We start from the raw sequence: 22,199 nt of genomic DNA on the forward strand, positions 1-22,199 counted from the left end.
CCAGTGGGCGTGCCAGGTAATGCTCAAGGAGTGTAACAGCGACTTGTTTCATCTCATCCATCTCCCTGGACTCACAGCTTTCTTCCTTAACCAAGTATACGCCTCAGGCCTCATCATCCATCCCCGCTGCCCCACTTGATGCTTGGCTGAATAATAGGCGTCATGGCCGAAAGAGATATTGATTATGCACAAGAACGAGTTTTTAGTGGCTCGAGTTTATCACCCATGCACAGTCACCATGCAAGTGTATGCTGAATATCATAAAGTTTAACTAGACAGGATACAATGCACATTACAGCAGGCAATCAACTTCATTACGATCACTACGGTCTACTGTAAACGGCAGACGGTATGTGCAATATTCAAGTGCCTGCTTGAAGTTTTTATTGGTTGTTCTCAATATTCTGATTTTATCATTATTTGCTGATAGCTCGTAAAACGATGGCAATGAATTCTAAGTTTAACTTGAAAGTTTCCAGAAAATCTCACTGTATGACTTCTGGAATGCTCAAATTTGAAGGTTCATCTGTACGTCTAGGCCTTATTCCTAAAGATTCTAGGAATCATCTCACGACACCTCCAAACTTAACCTAAAATTCAAAGCCAGGAGTCTTAGCCCAGGAGTGATTCCATTACATCCTCAAGAAGAGTAAGAAATGGACAGAAACTCCTATGTCGTTGTTGAGGTGTGGTTATTATGAGTCATGATTTTGGCCTTTCATAGAGGTCACATTTTAAAGCCACCGGGCCGTGGACCAGTACCGGGCCGTGGATCAATTGGTACCGGGCCGTAGAAGAAATAATTAATCATTTCCGTTTGATGTATTATCGGTTTAATGATCTTTAATTTTGAAAAACCGTTTATTTTGAAAAATGACCGGATTCTCTCGGTCACTTCTCTCGGTCACAGAGTCGTACTTGAAATATGGATTTATCCCGACCCAGGTGAATCTAGCATGTCTATGCAAGAAGCAACAGCGGTGCCGTTTTTTTAGATTAAAATCATGGCAGAACACCCTGAGATTGCCTTCACAGCACTGAAAACCCTGTTGCCATTTCCGACAACCCAACTGTGTGAAGCGGGGTTTTATGCAGTGGCAACAATCAAAACAAAACAACGGAGTCGACATATACAACACACTTGGGGGTGTCATTGTCTCCCATTACTCCCAGATGGAACCGGCTCGTTGCGGGGAAACAAGCTCGGGGCTCCCATCGATTTCACGTTATGGTAAGTTAAAATTTTCATGCACTTTCTATTCCATTTTGGAGTATATTTATGTTATTTTGAAGGAATGTTTAAATGTTACCATAGCAACAAGAGTCAGAGAGCGTTAACGCACACAAAGAAAAACATTTACCAACCTGAAAAGTTGCATTTCAGAATGGAATTTGGTTTGATCACCGATTATCAATGCACCTTGATGCATCTGACATTTGATATTTATATAAAATAATTCATTCCCCAACAGATTTCTTCTTGCGTTCTAACGATTATTAGTTTCGCAGCATTGTTTATAATTTATGTTTCCGTTATTTAAATTGCATATAAATTACCAACAAATATCTCTTGCTAAAAAAAAAATTAAAAAAATGGAAGCGATGCATTAATTTAGTGTTGTTTCACTTGCATGTGTTTACATTACTGGCAACAACAATACAGTGTTTGCAATTAAGCTTATAGTGATATCTGCATTAGGCTATCTGACAGTCATATCACATGCAAATCAATTCACACATAACATAGGCATCACGCCAACACACAAGCGAGTGATTTACCTCAGTGGTCTCCAAAGTTTCTGCACCACAGACCAATTTCACATAAAGACATATTTTGATGGACTACCATAGAAACAAATGATACAAGATATATTAGACTGAATGTAGTTGATGTAATTAGAGCCTTGCACTTGTTTCTCTAGTCTAGTCTCTAGTCTCTAGTCTTGAGGTAATATTTTCTTCTTTTTTCATTATTTTGACTTTTTGAAGAAGCTCTTCGGAAGGAGAGAACTGAGTTTGTCTAACATTGTATACTGGTTGCTTTAAAAATACAAAAGAATAAATTAAAAAGAAAAAAAGAATCTCTCTGTGTAACCCAGGAAAAAAAGTCCTTAAACTAGTAGCTTGGGACCTTTGACTCTCAACATGTGTAGATTATAGATTTTTAAGGAAAATTGGTCTTAGACACATTTGGAGATCTTGTGAATCTGGGCTGAGTATGCAGATGGGTGAACGTCATTAGCGAGAATGAAGAGTTCCTTGTTGCAGTTCATTTAACTTGATGGCTGCTGAGATGACAATATTCTTCTCATTTAAGATCTGTGAAGGCACACTGCATTTATACATTCCCTTAAGAAACGTACCACCACATTAAGCAGTGAAGCATCAGGATTACAAAAATATTCAACATGACAACTACATGTACTGTAACCTTGTTGAGAAGATATTTTAATTCACTCCCTTCAGCTATGCTTTAATCAATGAAGTTGAAGGCGCATTAAAGGCCTACACCTGTCATGATCAAAACTATGGGGTCGAATCACTATCAAGCAACAGATTGTGGCGGCTCAGCAGATTCCAGAGCAACTGATAGGACAATTACAAGGCTAATTATTGCCTTATGTTTGCCTTCAACTTTGTCAGTAAAGCAGTGGAGATCAATCAGAGTACGGTAAACACATGCACATGTGCATTCTGCTGAAAGGAAGATGATCAAATGCTATCAAATCGCTTTGTAAGTCTCTCAGAGGAACCCAATTAGGCAGTGAGCCAATGGGGTTAATGGATGCACTTCATAAACCGACTAAAAACATGAAATAAAATGGCAGGCATTTGGAAACAGTTATCAATTAATTTGATAATCAATTAGTTGTTGATGAATCTTTTTCCCATCATTAATCAAACTGAATTAAAAAGCAAATATTTTTGAGAAAGGAAGTAAATATAAAACAACCTTTATAGAATAAGAGGCTCATTTTTCCTCGGGGAAACTGAATACATATTGCAATGTCATAGCCAGGAGCAAAATTTAAAGCACAAGAAAAATCGATCAAACTCCACAAAATTGTCGATTAATGAGGAAAAATTGTTTATTCACTGAAGAACACCCTCTCCTTTTAAATCCATTTGGGCTAAAACTCCACACATCGCTCGGACAGTTACAATGCAAACCAACACACACACAGCTCGCAGTGCAGCTTGGGGAGCAGATCAACGCTTGATGATCGACCCTCAATGTACCGCACGCTAAGCAGAATCTAATCGGATGACTTCATTTACATATCATCTGCATAATGGCTCAGTAAAAGCAAGGGCATCCGCCCGCTAGTGTGTGGCTATGACTGTGTTTTGTTCTAAAAAGGGGTTAGCGTTGGAGATTCACAAGCTAAGTAAATAGGGCCTTAGTCATCTCAACCAACCAATTTACCGAGGGCACAGATAAATACTCTGCAACAATGCTGTGGTTTCTATGGTTGCGTAACCATCTTTGACATTAATTAAGGAGCTAATAACCAGTACAGTAGCTGCCCTGATAAAACCTTATAAACAAAACAAGCAAATTGGGTTTTCAATCTACATTTATTGCCCCTGGGAACGTTGCCACCATCAAATGGCGACCACGTAAGCACGACGCTAGCTAGCCAAAGAGCTAACTGAGAACTGACAGAAAATGAATCAGCATACAGCCTACAGAATATATCAACACAAGTAGTAGCTCATTAAAACAATATAATTTACTGCTTTATGTAAAGACATATTGAACACAATTGAAGTACTACTATAGAATACTGTGACCCTTGACAACCGTTCCCATTCCTCACGCGGTCCCTTTGGGACATTATTGCCCACCACTCACTTGATGAGCACTGCTGAATAAGTCATTAGATTCTGGATATGCAAGTAAAATTTTTGTATAACTTTATAGAGTAACATAAAGTGTGGCGAATGGAAATGAGTTTGTATTTCTTTTTGTAATTTCTGCCACAGCATATTTCACTACAGACATTAACCATTTTAACACAGGTTGATTTAACAAAATGTTAGTTTTTGTGGTTATTATTCAATGCATTCAATACAATTACACATCATTCCAAGGATTTTAGTAAGCTATAGTGCAGTGCTTAAAACACATAACCAGTGCATGGGAAACCAGGGTTCATATCCCAGGATAAACAGATTTTAGTCCAAGTTCAATTTCATATAATAATCATTGTTCAGTTATTTAGCATCCATTATATTCAGTCATTTCTCGTTATTAGCTTCTTCTTTTTTTCATAATCAACCCACATTTTCAATGACATTCACTCATTCAACACGGCACACAGCAAGACATTCTTCATTCCTATTACACAACAATTCAAGTTAGCTCAGTGGTTAGAGCAGGTTACAAGCATCGGCGAGTTCAGTTCTTGTTCTGTTATATTCATTATAATTCAATGATATTTAATAATTAATAAAATCCACATAATATATGTTTTATTCCAAGTGTATTCAAATGTTAGCGTTCAGCAATCACACGCAATTGCTTGTAGAAATTGCATAATGCATATCTAGTTTACTATACATTCTATATATTCACAACATTGAATTATCGGGCAAATGCATGGACGAAAACTAATTAATTTATGATGCCATGTCTATAATTAGTATCTAAAGTCACTGCCAGAACTGTCCTTCAAAACATACACCTCCACTTTTTAAATGTATTGCTTTTGTTATGAAAATGTAATTTTAACATTTTAATAGTATTTTTGTGAATGTATTGTTATTGTTGTGCATTTTATTATTAGTTTTTTTTACTAGGGTGACATTTATTATCGGTCTCAGGACTGCAGATGAAAAATAGCCTTTTGGCTAATTCTGGCATATTTACTGTAATGTTTATTAATATGTACTGTCCCCGATACAAATCAATCAATCAATCAATCAAAGAGCACAACACAAACATACCTTGTGTATTTAACACTTTGTGTGTGAACGAAGAGTAGACGTCTTTGGATTATGTCTTTGCTGAAATCAGATAGCTAACTGCCATTAAACAATTATTTATGTTCATCTAAGATGCAACAATCCAGTCCAATAACTGTCAGCTTTGTGGAAGAATGTTTTACCTTACTAGACCCTAGCTAAATCTGAGAGGAAGAGCAAAAGGGAAGGCAGATATTACACGGCTGGACACTACACCACAATGGAAGACAAAACTATATCTTCCAGGGCGAAATTGTTCTTGAGTACATGTTGCTTTGAAAGTAATACTTGATGGATCTGTTTTCAGTGTCATGATTAAGCAGTTATGCTAGCTGGCTAAGTACAGGTATCAGTTACTGTATACACTTGGGAGTACATTTGGGGGTTCATTCAGAAACAGAGAGAGCTGGAAAAGCCAGGGAAAACAACCTGTGTTTAAATTGGAAATCTTTAAGGAGAATGCGGCTTTTGTAGCAATATGAATGTAACAGTGGTTGACTGAGGCAATGGACGGAGCAAAGAGTAAAGGGAGAGGAGAGTGTGTAGTATTTACAGCAGCGTTAACTGCATGTCGCTCGAATCTGCTGCCATGTTTGTTTACTTTCTTCCTGGTGTGAACATCTATGCATGGCTGCAGCCATCAATTCTCCACATCACACCAACACGCACTACACACAAATACGCTCCCCACGTCTTCCTAAGCCTTTCCTGCACTCGCTCACTCGTATGCAGCCCTTCTAGACACATCTTAACCTACTTCTTTGTATAATTCCTATTCATGAGGTCTCAGGCATCTCTCAGACAATATGCAGCATTCCAGTTTTAAACTAAATGTCTTCTTTCTGTGTACTATGAATGCAGCATTTTGCTGACTCGTGGGAAACTACTACTGCTATAATGGTACTAATATTACAGCCAATGTTCAGGCAAACACATTTTATATTTAGTGCCATAATTATTGTTTGGACGAGATCCAGCTTTAGTGCAAATAAAGAGAAAATGTGTTGGTTACATATTCATGTGGTCCCTGTCTTCTTGCACAGTCTTTCACGCTATTGCGTAACTGCTGACGCACTATATGATCCGTGAAAAAGTGAGAATCAGTCTTGCTCGGTTGATCCCGGAGGTCAGTAGCAGAAAGCTGTGGGGGAGGAGTGGAGAGAGGAAAAAGAAAGATGGAATGGAGGAGGGAGTAAGGGCAACCAATGGTCAGACTGGGACTGGTGAATCTGTGACAGAGGGGATGAATTGTGCATTGTAGCTTACAGGGCTGTCTGAACTTAACGCCTCAGGGGAATCACAGGAAGGGACAAGAATGTGAATGAAGACGATATTAAAAGGAATGGCAGCAAAGAGAATAAATGCTGGAATGGCAAAAAGCACTGACAGGAACAAATATGAGAAAATCAATAGTGCTTGGCTCTCAGTTTAGACACAACTGATATCCACAACTTGACTGAAGCTAGTAGCAAGCAGGTAGGTAGAAGCAGGTATAGCGGTACCTTAAAAATGGAATATCCCCAAAAGTCCTACAAGGTACAGTCATTAATGAACATTGTGAAGTCCAGGCCATGGGGTCAACTACTAAAGTTATCTGCTAGCTTTAGTTGCTAACGAGGTAGAATTCCACTGGCTGGCTGCTGTAAACCTTAACTTGTTATCAAAGGTTTACATCTTACAGGGCTGAACTGACTAAAGCTGCATGAAACCAGACATAATGTGAGAAAAACACTGCAACAGTATTTCACACTGTCACACTCTTGTAAACTTTTGCCTTTCAGGCAAGATCCAGAACAATTTAGGTTGTGGCTTGTAACAATGTCAAGGGCTTTACTCAGGTTAGATGTGTATTCTTTTAGACACAAGAAGAAAAGGCACAGGTCTAGAAGGAGTTTTTCATTTATGTTCTTGTATTTGCAGACCGCTTGAGGAGCAGCTGGCCTTAGCTGAAATCAATTTGACCAATAGCCTCAATTTCAGCAACTTCCGATTCCACCTCGACAATTCTGGGCTGGTTTTTGATCGAGTAATGAGGAGACATACAAGTTGAACTCAATTTCAGGTTTAGCTTCTGGCCATTAATCGCTGTTTACCAAAAGTGCAAACAACACATGCCAAACCCGATAAATGCCACCTGGTGCTGATGAATCACAATGAGTAATTCCAAATAGGCAAACTTATTTTCCCATTCTTTCTGCAAGGCTATGAAATATAAAGATATACAGAAGCATGGAACTGCCTATATGGAGTAAACAGTTTTGACCGGGCTATGTCGTTCAAATGTACTGCAAATGTGTTTGAATGTATTGGTAAAACGTAAGCTAAGTGCTTAAAACATTATTTTTTTTCACAGTGTATTAACTTGCGCATGTGCAATAGTGGAATTAGACCATGGTATTATGGGAAAAAAATACTATGTTACCAAGACGTTCGAATAACTTTTTCATAACGTTCGAACGACTTTATCAAGACGTTTGAACGACTTCACTAAAACGTTTGAACAACTTCACCGAGACGTTTGAACAACTTTGCAGTACGTTCTAGCGACTTTGCAGTAAGTTCAAACGACTTTAGTAAGACATTCCAACAATTTTACCAACACTTTCGAACAATTTTATGAAGTTGTTTAAACAACTTTACCATGATATTCGAACGACTTTGCCAAAACATTCAAACAACTTTATCAATACGTTCAAACTACTTTGTAGTACATAACATTCAAAACGACTTATCCCAGTCAAAACTGTTTACTCCAAATTGGCAATCCCATGCTTCCGTAAAACAAAGCTAACCATTCACAATAGAGAGCCTGTTTCCTTGTGTTACACAGAACCAAAAAATACAAAACCATGTGCGTAAGACAAAGGCACACCGAGCAACTCGACAGAACTCGGCTGAATTATTGCACAGTGAACGACATTGTGCAGCTAGCTTTCATGAGTGGCTGACCGTCAGCTAATTGTTTTGCTGTGATCCGAAATGTTAAGTGATAAGTGGCATTTGATGTAATTTATGACCAATAAAAAAATATCAAATTTAATTTTCAACTAGGCTCAAAATGTGTGCTGGGGAGCCCTTCCAATACATTGTCAGCATGAGTCTGCATCTTGAGAAGGTTCCAACCCTATGGAAGACATGTCTTATCCTAGTTCCAGTCAGCCAATGAAATTCAGGCCCATTACTCTTAAATGACCACATCTCCAAATCCTCAGACCTCTTTTTTTGGTGTTGTTACTTCTCCAGCACCTTTAACACCGTCCAACCCATCTTGGTAAGCAACGAGCTGAACAACAGAAGCTTGGACTTACGCCTGGTCTACTGGATCGTGGACTATCTCTCTGAGAGACTGCATTATGCCAGCCTGCTTGGCTCCATATCTGACACTGTTCACACTCCAAACATCAGACTTCCACAGTAGTAGTCTGAGTTTTGCTAGGTGCACAAATACCCAGATTATACTGTGATTGTTGGATGCAAAGTGGGTGGACAGAATAAGTTCCTGACCATATTTGACAACACCCAGCACGGTCTATACTCCATCTCTGGTCATACAGAGTAGCATGTTTAGCATCTGGATTCCAACAAATTAGGGAGACCTCAAGAGACCAAAGGAAAGACTGAGGAAAGGAAGGAAGGATAGATGAAGCAGAGTGAGATCCACAGACATCATTTGAATTTCGGTAGATGCTGGTGTGGTGGATCTGGCCAGGACAGAGCAAGCACAACCCCCCCAGGGCCCCCCAGGCCGCGGCAGCGCCAAGGCTCAACCCCCGGGCCCCGTAGGGGCCACCGGCGGGAGAGCAAACCCAGGAGCCAGGAGCGAGATTTCTTGATATCTTCATAATCCGAGGCCCGGCAAACAATCCACTTTACACTCCCATGTTGAGCGTGGCTAGTGCTCGTGATTGCCAGAGTTCTTCAACAAAATGAAGAGGAGGAAGAGGAGGAGGATGCAGACCAACTAAAATAAAAAGGCAGGTCTTTGTGACTTTCATTTTCAGTTAGACTCGGGGAGTGAACAAGACATTCTTAGTCCAAAGCTTTGTTGCATTAGGATTAGATGCTTGCTTTCCTCCTCAACAACAGTTTCTCATTACTCTCCAACTTGGCTCCATTGCAAGGCAAAGTCACAATGGCAGCTTTTTTTCTCTCTGGCTGCCACAAGAATGAAATAGATCAGTACATAGATTTTATTTGTGTGTTATCCTCAATTTCTACAAATACTACCTTGTTTTAAGGTGATTACACACTGCAATAAAGTTGCCTGTGGTGAATTGTATTCTCCTCTGCGGCTAATTTCATGTAGCTGGTTCCCCCTTAACAACAGAAAGAAAACTCAATAAATTTAACCCCCCAGAGTTTCTAATACACACCTCTGAATTAAGATAAAAAGTTGGTATTTTCTCCTTTGTTTTTTGTCCTTTTTTCCACAATGTGTACCTCTGCTTAGTCCCTCATGCTATATTATGAACAAACACGTATATACAGTATAACTAATACAGTATGGAACAGTTTGAAATAGTCACAACAGAGTATTTTTCTTGGGTATGCAGTAGAAAGGCATGCATCAAGTCCTGCAAGTTTTGCACAGCAACGGTGATCATGAGTTGCACTTTTAGATACATCATTAATTTAGAATCCCTAATGTACTGGTTATGCATATCCTTGGACAAGAGGAGGGAGCTGGAACTCTCCGTGGACTCCAAGTGGAAAACATGGGTCCTTCTCTTTTTTTGTTATACAATAGCATCAAGCACTTTCCTAGTTCTTTTTTTACACGGGTCACATTGACCCGTTTTAAGATTATAATTATTATTATTATGATTTTAAACAGTTAGAATTTAACTTTCCTTTTACTATTGCTCCTGTAAATGTTTTGCCATTTAATTTGCATGCTGTTATTTCTGGTAGCTAAACATACAGCGGGTCATATTGACCCGTGAACATTGTTGCTGAGAAAGGAACATATAAGGAAGGTAAATTATTTACACACGTTGGTTAATGTGTCTCGATTGTAATTTTCCATAAAAGCAGAAACTTGTCCTGATAATTCAATGTGACGAGCTTGGACATCCAGCTGCAGCACACCTGACTGTGCTATGTTAGCGTGACTATGTCACCCACACAACACAGTGTGGCACACACGAAAAAGCTTGACGGATATCGCAAAAAGGACGCAGGAGTTTAAGGGTCAATTCAGTTCTCCAACATGGAGCTCAAGGAGAAACACACATGATCACACACAAGCAGTGAGTCACAAATGAGAACTGCATCGTTGCAACACACAGATGCAGCTAAATGTCAGGTCTAATTTACCAATCAACTTTGTTTCGTCTGGAAAAGAGCTGTCACATTCAATTAGGTACTCACATAGATTATCATTCAGGTACACACAAATGCATCTTCTCACTGTCATTAATATTCACTGCTTCCAAGGACAGTGAGTGATCCATATTAGAGCAGACGCTCATCATTTTCTGTTAAACAGCAATAATTAAGGTCTTTCCTCTTGAGCATGCGGTGCTGACATCATATTTCTTTCCAGCGCCACTCCAGTCTCAGCTCAATCACTCATCTGTCACGCGACAGTAGACACACACGCTCGCTCATTAGCAGGGAAGCATCCAGTCTCTGATTTTCACAGTCTCGGGTCCGTACATATGGCACAGACAAGACATGAACAAGTTTAATGAACACATACGTAACGAATAAATGACCACTGGCAGGGGACCTACTAAAGCAAACACACACACACACACTTGAAGCGCAGTAAGGCAGTAGAAAAAGGAGATGCTGTACCTTTGTTTCTACCTATAGATTGTAGAGAGAAGGGGTCCGGAGAGAGAAAGGAATGCACGGGGTCATCAAGGGTAGAACACCGCAGCAAGGCAGCAAGAAAGTTACAATAAGCTATAGTTAGTTTGTAGTAAGCCTCAACAATATCATCTTAAACTTTCATGCAGGAAAGCTGACAGTCATGCAAATGGTCATGGATGGGTAGCACATTCCACAGACAAAATTGAATGAGTTTAGGGATAGCGAGTACTGATGCTGGGTATTGGTATCAGGCGAAAACAAATTATTTATATGTATTGTGTCCTTGTGAACGCTGCCTACATATGCAAGTGTGTCGAATAAAACTGAATTGAATCGTTCCACTTTAAATGATGTCGATATATGTAATGTAAAATCAAATATCAAATGTAAAAATATAATAGAAGGAAATGGCACATTTACAGTCATGATAAGTTCAGCAAAAAGCAATTGCATCATACCCTATCAAACTGAGCTGTACCATATCACATTGAATGTAATCCCACTTGAGTCGAACCAAACTGAATAGTTTCTCTTTCAAATCGAACAGTCCTTCCGCACCCCACGTTTTGAGAACCGTATCGAAATCGTCTTTTGTGGAGAGATGCACACCCGTACCAGCCACCGGTACACCCTCTTGTGGCCCTTCTATTACCAGGAATTAAATGACACCTTCTATGCAGGCTGATAGAAGGTTTTTCCGTATGAATTGAATCATTCTCTGTCCTCTCTTACACCCAGTAAGATGCAATGTCTAGAAGTATATATACTCCATGTTTATAAGGTTTGCAATAATGCATAGAGTGTTAGCGTAAATATTTATTTACTAACCCAATTTGAGAGGTATACAGAGGTGGGCAATTCACAAAATTTTGCTGGTCTGTCATTTGTCAGCGCCCTGGGCACCCTTCCCTCATTGTCGGGCTGTCGTTTTTCAAGCTGAACTAAACTATAATCGTCAGTCTGTCAGTTTATTTTAACCACACTTCCGACATCACTTCGTCACCACTATTTTAGGACCGACAGACAAAAGTAGGCATTCCGTCAGTCCGTCATTTGCCAACAAAACAAGCGTCCGTCAGTGACGTTAGTACTTGACGGACAAAAACCCACTTCCATCAGTGGATAGTCCGTCATTATTATTTTTTTAGGTTTTTGTCATGTGTCCGAAAAACGGATATATGTCAGTGACGAAGTGATGGACACCTCTGGTGGTATATGATGACTTCCTTTATGATGGATTTTGCTTTACACATTTACCTGCTTTCATTGACTGAGAATAAGATAAACTTCTGTTATTCAGTGCATTAATAAAATATTTTCCTTGTTGGATGCAGTAAAGGCAACATAGCTAGTTTACTTACCTATCTGTGTGCACTATACAGAATTCCATACAGTACTCATCTGTTGCCTTTTTTGTACTTGTATGTGCCTTTATTTTGTAATATGTTGAAATAAATTAGATTTGGTAAATTCTGTATTTAATTAACGGAGTAATTTACTACTGGTGAGAACAGAACAATCAGAATGAAGGAATAGTCTTTGCTCGCAATAAATCAAGAGTGAATATTCGTACTAGTATTGGGCTTAGAAAAAGGTGTATTGAATATCCATTTTAAGGTAAAACATCTTGAACTCTTTGCTTCACTTTAAAATGAAGCACTGCAAAACAATGCGGAGATTGATGTTTTCTTATTTCTGATGGGGGGGGGGGTTCTGTACTAAACAGTAAATAAATTAATCATGCCGTATGTAAGCCATAGTTTACACAACGGTGACATCAATACAACAGTAATCAATAATTCAACTTGAAAGTATCGAAAAAGTAGTGTCACACCTTTGCTGTTGGCATGACAAACCCAGTGGCCTACTTTAGTGGTCAAGAATACTGGCAGGCCAGCCACAACCTCTCATGTTAGTGCTAGATTTGACGCTAACTCTAATATTGCTCCAAATTGTGAAATAATTTGAAAAGCTGTTCTTACAATTACAGTATTGCTGTTGGATAAGAAAAGGGATTCTGCAATACAAAAAAAAATTCCATGCTAGAAACAAAATGCATTCTAAAAAATATCGCATTTGGCAGAAAATTCCGAAGAAAAGTAATACACCATTGGCAAAATAAAAACCAACTCGTAAAATTAACTTGTCATCACCCTAGTTTTAAAGCAGCTAAAATGTATTTCCTCTTTTTCAAAGCTGTTTCGCAGCAAAGGTCAGTTAAGAACATTTTTAGTCACTTGCTCGTTTGCTCCGGAGCAGTGCACACAGTTATGTAACACACACAAAAAAAACTGGGTAAGACTAAGGTGAGATGAGATCATTCCATGCTGACATGCACCCTCCCCTAGCGCACACAAAAGTCCCCCCCACCCAGAGCATTGCAACAAATGCACACAGACAGGTAGTGAAGGCATACGCCGTAAAATTGTGCCCCAAAACCAAGTCAGGTGGAGAGGACAACAACTAAGTGAGATGTACAAAGAAAGAGAAGAGTACCTTGCTCTGCCTTCAGGTGTGCGAGGCCTTAAATAGAAACATCAGACAGAAACAGAGCGAAATCAAGAAGAGCACGCCAATACAACATGTATTGTCATTATGCATGCTTTGCAGGATGGCAAACCATGACTATCAAAGCTTCCAAGAGTGAATTTGAAAGCTTTTATTTCATTAGTATAAGTTGAGCAACAACTTGTTAACGAAAAGGAATGTGCAAAAGTCCTGGGCCCCTATAGTTGTTTTAACCACCAATTATTTATCAGTCTGCTTCTTTATTGGGGGTATTCATAAATGGATTTTTTTTTTTTTTATAGTTTCCATGGAAATGTTAAATGACATGGAGAGTTAATTATTGAGTAGGCTAACCGTTTGCTGGGCTAACTGTGCTAGGCTAACTGTTTGTTACCGCTTTTTTTCCTACTGTGTCAAAAAACATATTTAGACAATAAGCCGAAGACTTTTGCACATTATTGTGCAGACAGCAGGCTACAATTATTGTAAAAGTTAGTTAATAGTCACTTTATATCAATAAAATAGGACCTCAAACCAAAATGACAAAAAGTGCTAATTACTTGCGACTAGGCTAACTGTTTGCTAGGCTAACTGTTTGTTACCTACTTTCTCTTCTACCATGTCAAAATATTGTTGTTAAAATGTTTATTTAGACAACAAGCCTAAGACCTTTGCACAATATTGTGTTGCGGGAAGTACAAGTATTGTAAAAGTTGGTCAATAGTGATTGTGGTTGTCTAAGACACTAACATTTAATAACAAATGACTCGTGACTTGGAAATTAAAGAGAGTTTTGTCTTTTGACTCACCTGGTGTTTTATGGACTGCTGTGGATTTTCCAAAAGATAACAAAAAGGAGAAAGCAAAGAAGTTCTCAATTAGCAACACACTTTTTTTTTTGCATGTGAACCTAGCATGCAAATGCTACAAAGGACCCCACCACTCAAGAGTTTGTCTTCATGTAAAGAGCATAGAGTTGCCCCTTGACATGCATGATTAAAAAAAAACTACTTCAGTTGAAATCTGCTGTGGAGAGAGAAAAATTAATCTGTCCCATCTGCTCAGGGAGCCAGATTGACTTTAGACATTTGGCAAAGAACTCGTGAAAAATAGAATATTGTTAGAATAACATAATATTCCGCACCCGTGTCACACAGGGTGCCTCACACATACGTAAAACATAAATCCACACATGAGGATTTATGGTGTAAGCTGTTTTGGATCTCAAAATGCTCTCGTCAGACCTTTTTCCAACTCCATATTAAGCCTCAATAATCATTGGAACCTCTTCTTTTCCTTTTCGTTGAGACACAAATTCAACATCCTTGTGGGATTTTCAGGGGAATGCTCACAAGTCAAATGGTTACAACATAACATTTGCTACATAAGAGAATCTATTAAGTGTAGCAAGTTTAATTTAGTAGGAACTCACCTGCGGATGACTCCTTGTGCTTATAAAGAAATTAGAGTGTGCCTGATGCCAGTCATAAAATGTTGATATTGGGTTTCAAAACATACTAAAATAAATATGGGAATATAAAAACAGAGTCTAATAAAAGGGGCTTTGTGGAATACGAATTAAACAGCAGCATCTAGCCAACTAATTTTTTCCTTCTCATAGGGCGGCCATTTTGCCACTTGCTGTCAACTGAAAATGACATCACAGTGCCTAATGCTGCAAAGTTGGGGGGGGGGGGTTATGGATAGCAAATTTTGTACATTTAAATCTTGGTTGTTGTTTTTTTGCTTAATACCACATTTGCAAATTGTCTTCACTTTTAAAAAATATTGTACACATTTGTTGTTAGTTGTTACCAATCTCCATTTTAAAATAAATATATTTGAACAAACAGTTTTTACTTGCCTGTAATTTTAAAACTGGTTATTCATAAATATATTTTTGTACATGTAGAATGGAGTGATCATACTTGGGTTTGCAGTTGTAATGGCACTCCAAAGGAAACCACAAGGAAACTACAATGTGTTAAAAATTGGTTTGACACCCCTTCCTTAGGCACTGTACTACCACATGACTGGTTATTAGAGGATCATTTCAATCCATTTATTTCTCTCTAATTGACAGCATTAAGGCATGTAAAGAGGAACTGAATGAATGGTAGACGTTCAAGAGGCAGCACATCAAGACAAATGTGTGTTGAAGCGGGTCCTGAGGTGAGATTTGTTTTCCTGTCTCTGCGAGGGAGTTCAAAATGGCTGCTACTTTCCCTCCCACGTAAGAAGAATGACATTGGCAAGCGAAAGGGAAGGACAAATTGTGGCTGTTGGGGGAAGGGAAGACGATGGCCAGCTGAAGGACGGCAGCGCCGCTCCGGCTTTCGAGCTCGGCACAAATGAATGTTATACGCTTGAATGAACAGCCATCACTCTCGCCCTCTCTTTTTTTCATGTATGTGTGAAAATGTTAGCGCATGGGTCGTGTTTGCGTGTCAAACGACCAGTTCCAGATGCAGATAAAGCCCTTTCTCTTGATGCGACATGCTCCAGAACAAGCCAATGTACTGTTGAGGACATGTGGTCCGAGCGTAATCCCTGCTCTATTTTCACAACTCAAATCCAAACATAATTTTCAGCTTGGGCACTAGGCACAAATGCCCTCCGCACTGGAATCAGGCAAGTGCCTGCACCATTTTTCTTTTTTTTGCCCCGTGACCTACTTTTTATGGTAAGATTATTGTAACTGTCATTTTTTCCCCATGTCTGTTTATTAATCCCTAAAGCTAAGCTTGAAGGCACCATTTCAGCACTTGCTTAACAGTTTGTTCGCCCCAGCCATCAATTACTGGCCTTCTATCAAACCAGTGTATATTTTAAAGCAAAACGGGTCTTAAACTCTCATTCCGGATGCAGCATGTGGGGTTTTTAAATTAGCCATCGTTTTACATACTCATTAAATAATCGAGTGTACCTCTTAATAACCTTGACCTTATGAATATCACATTATAATAACCCGAGGTTTTAAAGAGACTTCATATCACCCCTAGTTAATTGAATTAAAAAGAATGGGGGCTGATATTACATCATTACCATAAAGGTACTAATATTTCCAAAGCTAATAGCAGGAACGTAATATAGTTGAGCGTAATGATGACAGCAAAATGGAGCACATGTCGGAGATGGTGGATTTGTCAGCCGAAAGTCGGCGGGTACGGAGAGCAAGGGGTGTCTAATTTCAACACATCGGCCAGTTAGTCACACTCATATATCCCCATTCACATGGGACGAGAGGCTAAATGTGTTTCATAGCCAACTGTTTGTGGCGCAAGTAGCTACCGCACATCAGAGACTGGGGGTACTGTCTGATGAGTGTATGAGAAGTACGCCTCATCTTAGGCCAATGCCGTGTCAGACTAGCACTGATCAAAAACAGGGTAAACTACCATTCTACATGCTAATGATTATCCAAACCATCAAGAATGACTGCTTATGAATGCCTTAATTATGTCATTTCAAGTCATGAATCATCCATGCATCCATTTTCCATAACCCTTGTCTTCATTCGTGGGTGAGTTTGAGTCTTTCCCAACTGACTATGAGTGAGAGGCGGGAGTCACGCATCATTCGCCAAGACGTTGGTAAAAAACATAGCTTTCTAAGAAAAAGCTTCCCTTGGTTAACAAGAAGTCAACGGTTTGCGTCAAGTTTGCCTTGTTTGAAAAGTGGAAACCAGTTCAGTTTGTATGGCTGGTACTGTATTTTATTACAGAACATTGATTACTGATCAAATTGAATGTCTCAAAATTCTTAATGTGGTGCTTTTGAATCTGAACAGAAAAAACAACATGAAATACAACAGCATGTATATTAACTACATGAGTAGGTGGTTTGAAATGTGATTCTAATCGTATTTCTACAAATGCATATTAGTCCGGACACTCTGCTCCTTCAAATTGGAATATAACACAGCTCTGGACTCATTTACTCCATGACACATAAAGATGGAGCGATTGTAACTTGACAGGAAAAGTACTTGCAAAGTTTAATGTTTTTTTTTGTTGGTGTCCTGTATGTCGCAGAAACCCAATGGCCGACTTGGAGTGCTGTTGTATGGATGCAATGAATATGTTGTGATCACTTTTAAATGCAGACACTCCAGCAACAGGATGTAATGCGATGTAATGAATATGTTTGGCTGCAAGTGTGAATAAGACTTTATCATGTGTCTCATTTGCTGTCTGTGGCTTTCTGGTCGGCGATATAGTTCTGTCAGTCCCTTGATGTCAATTAGAATAACCTAGGTAAGCGAGTCATTTGCCTATGGGGCATCAAATGATTGCTATTCACAAAGAATGAAATTGTGACATGGTCTATGTCTACAATGTCCTTTTAGTTTAAAAGTTTTATCATGTGCCTTGTGAATGACTGACGATCATTCCAGGGATTAGTCAGCCAGCTACCCGCAGCCCTAAAAATGGATGCATGGAAGGAGTTTTAGTGGATCAGGAATAATTAACATTATTATATTTTGAAGAAACTTGGAAATTTCATGAATTTTATCTTTTAGAAAAGTAATTTAGTGCCATGCCAAATCACTCAAAAAATATGGAAATTTAGACCAAGCAGATTTATATTTTTATGAAACGTGATGTACTTCTTTTAAGTTTAATGGAGCAAATGCTTGGGAGCCACGGCCAGCTGAATTTTTGGCAAAAAAAGGCATGACCGCCTTCAAGTAACCAAAAATGCCAAAATTCGGCGGGCCATAGCTCGAAACACATGCTCCAATTGACCAAAAATGTTTGATTTAATATTGGACCAACACTATCAACATGTACACCAAGTTTAATTAAAATCAGAATCTGCTTTGTTAAACCCACTGAGTGAGGTGAAGGGGTTAGTCTACCTTGTGTCTAATGTCAGCTGAGATAGACTCCAACTCACCCTGAACAGAATAACCATTAATAAAAGTGGACGAATGGATAGGTTAGTGCTTTGAAGTTACAAAAAAAAGCAGCAATTTTGACATTTTAAAACCAAGCATGGTCTTAAGAATCCCTTCATTCACATCTTCATGTTTCTTGTTTATTTAACTAAACTAACTCATTGGATTGCCTTTCTAAGCCTTGAGGGCTAGCAGGCTACATTTAGGACCATGGCTAACAAAACACGACCCAGACCTATTCCACTAAGTCAACCATCTGCCTGCTTTAACGAACAGCTCGAGGGTCTCACTAAGTGCGTATGCTTGCGCACAGTCTGGGCCTTTCAGTGTTATAATATGGTGTACAGTATTCACAAGTTTTGACAGATGCAGGATAATCAACAGTATGCCAAGAAAGACAGGTGTGCTAAGCAGTTGTTAGTCCGATGACTTGAACTGCTAAAAACATTCCGTTCAGAGGTTGCTCAAACAATCGCTAATGTGGACTTGAAACAGGAATTCTGTCATTCGTCGACAGTCTGGCGGCAGCGTTTGTGAAGGCATTCCACTGACAAATTTGCCATCTCTGTTGTCATTATCCTCCTAATTATGGCTCCCCGCCTCTGTTGCATAATCAACAATCAGCCACATCAGTTAGTGGCGGGCAGAAGGCACAGTCGTGGGGTCATTGTGAACACTATTCACGAGGAGGAACTTGGGCGAGAGATGACGAAAACAAACAAAGGATTTGACAAATTGGTGTGCAACAAACAGACCTGTGGCGGAGTTGTTGTGTTTAAGTCCGTCAATTCATACAAACCGTCTGACTTGATTGCCAACCACTCTCTTAAAAACATAGCTATTTTAAAACAAGGATATCATCGGTACCTTGGGGCTTTATTAGACTTAAAATGGACCCTGCACTGACTGCTTAGCAGAAGCAGTGGGCAAATGGGATGAAGCAAAAAGAGGATAAGTCCAGTCCTGCCGCTTGACTGCTCCGCAACCAGCACATTGTGTGCTATTCCGAACAACGCCATAGGCAAGCTCTTGGGATTTAAGCTCCAAACAGCTCCATTTGGATGATACATGGTGGCCATATTGGAAACAAAAGCAGTTAAATTCTTGCACATGAATATATTTTTTGAATTTTGAATTTTGTGCTACTGCTAAGCAAAAGTACCTTTGCACAGTGGTGTCGACATTGCACTAAAATAGCATTCAGTGAGCATTCCCCTGATGTTTTATCCCCCCAGGAGTTGAGCCAGTCTGTTTTAGACTGGCAAGAACAGGTCAGCAGAGGAAATTCAACATGGTGTTGTTTTGGTTGTTTTTAATTTACAATCCCCGCATATGAAAACGAAAAAATGCACCTCCCCCATGTAAGATCATTCTGATATATTCCCTGTGGTAGTGGTGTATATATTTCTTACGACATGGCAGGAGATATCTTAAAAACACAAATTAATCAAGCTTGGCATCTGGTGGAATGTAAAAGATAACAGAATATAGCCAGAGTTGGCAAATCCAGGTCCAGAAAGTAAAATCCCTGCCACAGTTTGGCTTTAGCCCCTAGTGCTAGCTAGCTCCCTAGCTGGTAAACGAGCACCATGGGTGCTAGCTCCCTAGCAGGTAAACGAGCACCATGGGAGTTAGCTAGGGAGCTAGCTTACGAGCACCCGAGGCTAAAGCCAAACTGTGGCAGGGTTTTTACTTTCTAGACCTGGATTTGGCACATCTGAGACCAGAAGCAATTAACAAATGGGTTCTGTATGACATCACACATACAGTATATGCCAAACATGGATATAAACATGTGGATATCAAATTGTATCAAAGAAGTGTGTGTTCCCTAACACTCTCCCAAGAACACATTACCTTGGCACAGAAAAAGAGGAAATTAAGTTCATCCAAACATTTTGTACCTTCGGGTCCCTGCACGTCCTTGCAGGAGCTGAGTCAGTTTCCCGGGGAAAAGATAACTTTGATAAGAAAGTGTTATAATTTGAGTCATACCAAGCGTTATATAAAAACCACAATGGGACTTAGTAGCATAGACCTTCATTAGGGAAAATCAATCCAAATTGAGATCAGTCCCAAATTATACCATCTCCTGCAAATGCCAGAATGTTGTCATTATTAGTGTGGATCTTGTTGGATAATGAGCAAACAAACTGGAATAAAACACAACACTTGTAGCAGAAGCAATCAATAACTCTGAAGTGCGAGCACATCATTGCCAAATTATTTTGGATACAATAAATTGTTGCTGTCTAATGAAAAACATACAGTGGGAAATTTAATTCCAAGCGCAGTTGTGACACTTCCACATACCACACAAGGATGAGCATCAAATTAACTTTACACGCAGTAATCTTGTTTATACAGTCAGGTCAAGAAATACTGTGACATTTCAGTGTAGGAATTTCAACAGTTTGTTTATATGCCTCACACTTTTGGTTATGGTTTAATTTCATGAGAATTGTGTTGATTTCACAATATTTATGGACCTGGCTGTAGATGTTTTAAGTATACACAGAATAGAATTGGGATTAAATATTGATTTTTACTTTTTACTTAAGTACTATTTAGTCTGTCTGTTGGAGTTGAATTAGTCATTACGTAAAAAGAATGTGAATGCTTTTGTTACCTTTTGTCCTTGACAAGTCATTAAAACATTCCACGTCAGCAAAAGCACGTTCAAGGTCTGATGCTGCAAAAAATGTACGAAAAGATGCTTTTCATTGGACAGCAACGATATTTGGTATGTAAAACCCAGACAATGACATTCAGTCAATAACCCTTTCAAAACCCTAAAACTGACTATATTTGAAAGATTTTGATTTTGAAAGGCCATGTAAACATGCGCAAACGCGACGACAATAATGCTAATCCGACGGCTAACTAATGCTGGCTAATTTACTAGCTCATATCATAATGTCATAGTAGCCACTTGTTGATATGCTTTAATTGTGTGTCAAGTTATTTTTCATCAAAAAGATGAAAAAGAAAATTGTATGTGAAAGTTTTAGATACGAAATGTTCAACATAATATGCTGACAAAAAAAAATACAAGGGTAAAATGATTGTCCTGACTAAAACTAGACTAAAACGTTGACAGTTTTTGTTGACTAAAACTCGACGAATAAAATTATGTTTTCTTGGACTATAATAAAGATGAAAATGCTAGATTTATAGTCGACTAAGAATGGACTAAAGAAACACGGGATGAGGTTGACTAACTACGATAAAAACTATCAAGCGTGATTGAGATTGGACTGAAACTAAATTAAAAAACAAAATGGCAAAACTGAAACGTAGCACAGAACCACATTTTTGCAGAAAGGAAGAAATCGAATGCTTTATTAGCGTATGAATATTAGGGATGTTTAAAAAAAAAAAAAAGATTCTGCGCTATATCGCGATATTACAGCTCACAATTCTCATATCGATTCAATATGCGGCCGAATCGATATTTAATATCAATTTTGAATGGAAATATTCAACAAAATGTTTTACTTAGGGTGAGAGTTCACAACGTAAGCATGGAAGAATGCTATATTAATGGAACATTAAGCCTTAATATTTTATTGTCAATGCTGTTCAAACATGAAATAGATGGCAACCTGTTTGGAAAAAACAGTGGCTCACAGTTTCAGATAAATAAATACATTTTCATACAAATTGTACAGTGTGCAAGTTTACTGATGAGTATTTTCTAAATTTGAGTAAAAAAAAAATCAGCGCAATAATCAACTTTAGATTTGTATCGGGATTAATCGAATTGTGACCTATGAATCGTGATACCGACCGAACTGCGAGGTACTAGGCAATTCACACCTTTAATGAATATAATGTGTTTTATTGACGGTAGAAAGTAAGAAGCAGAAATGATGTCTATTTGCGTCATGACGTTGTCCGTGCATCGCTGTTTATTGAAATTGCCATACCGGAATACCTCTGTCCACTCACACAACCAGAACTTTGACCTTAACCCAAATATTGACAGCACGTAAACATAATCAGT

General features: G+C 38.8%; 1 protein-coding gene across 15 annotated transcripts in view; it reads right to left on the reverse strand.

Annotated features, from left to right (window-relative positions):
- nrxn3b (neurexin 3b) overlaps nt 1–22,199 on the reverse strand; it is a 266,978-nt gene that overhangs the window by 234,654 nt on the left and 10,125 nt on the right. For 10 of the 15 annotated variants that reach the window (XR_015091006.1, XM_086061874.1, XM_086061866.1 and 7 more), the window contains exons 3-5: nt 14,103–14,120; nt 13,282–13,308; nt 10,768–10,779 (exon numbers count right to left, since the gene is read on the reverse strand). The exons of 1 other annotated variant lie outside the window; for it this stretch is intronic. Coding sequence is in view for 12 of the 14 variants with exons in the window: in XM_086061874.1 (XP_085918000.1) it covers nt 10,768–10,779; nt 13,282–13,308; nt 14,103–14,120 (57 nt within the window). In the remaining 2 variants the exon portion in view is untranslated. The remainder of the gene's footprint in view (nt 1–10,767; nt 10,780–13,281; nt 13,309–14,102; nt 14,121–22,199) is intronic. 4 more of the 15 variants (XR_015091007.1, XM_086061871.1, XM_086061863.1 and 1 more) reach the window with 1 other exon arrangement.

The sequence above is a fragment of the Leptonotus elevatus genome, chromosome 18 (assembly GCF_054856555.1).
Source record: "Leptonotus elevatus isolate MCC_2025b chromosome 18, RoL_Lele_1.0, whole genome shotgun sequence".
Taxonomy (NCBI): Eukaryota; Metazoa; Chordata; class Actinopteri; order Syngnathiformes; family Syngnathidae; genus Leptonotus; species Leptonotus elevatus.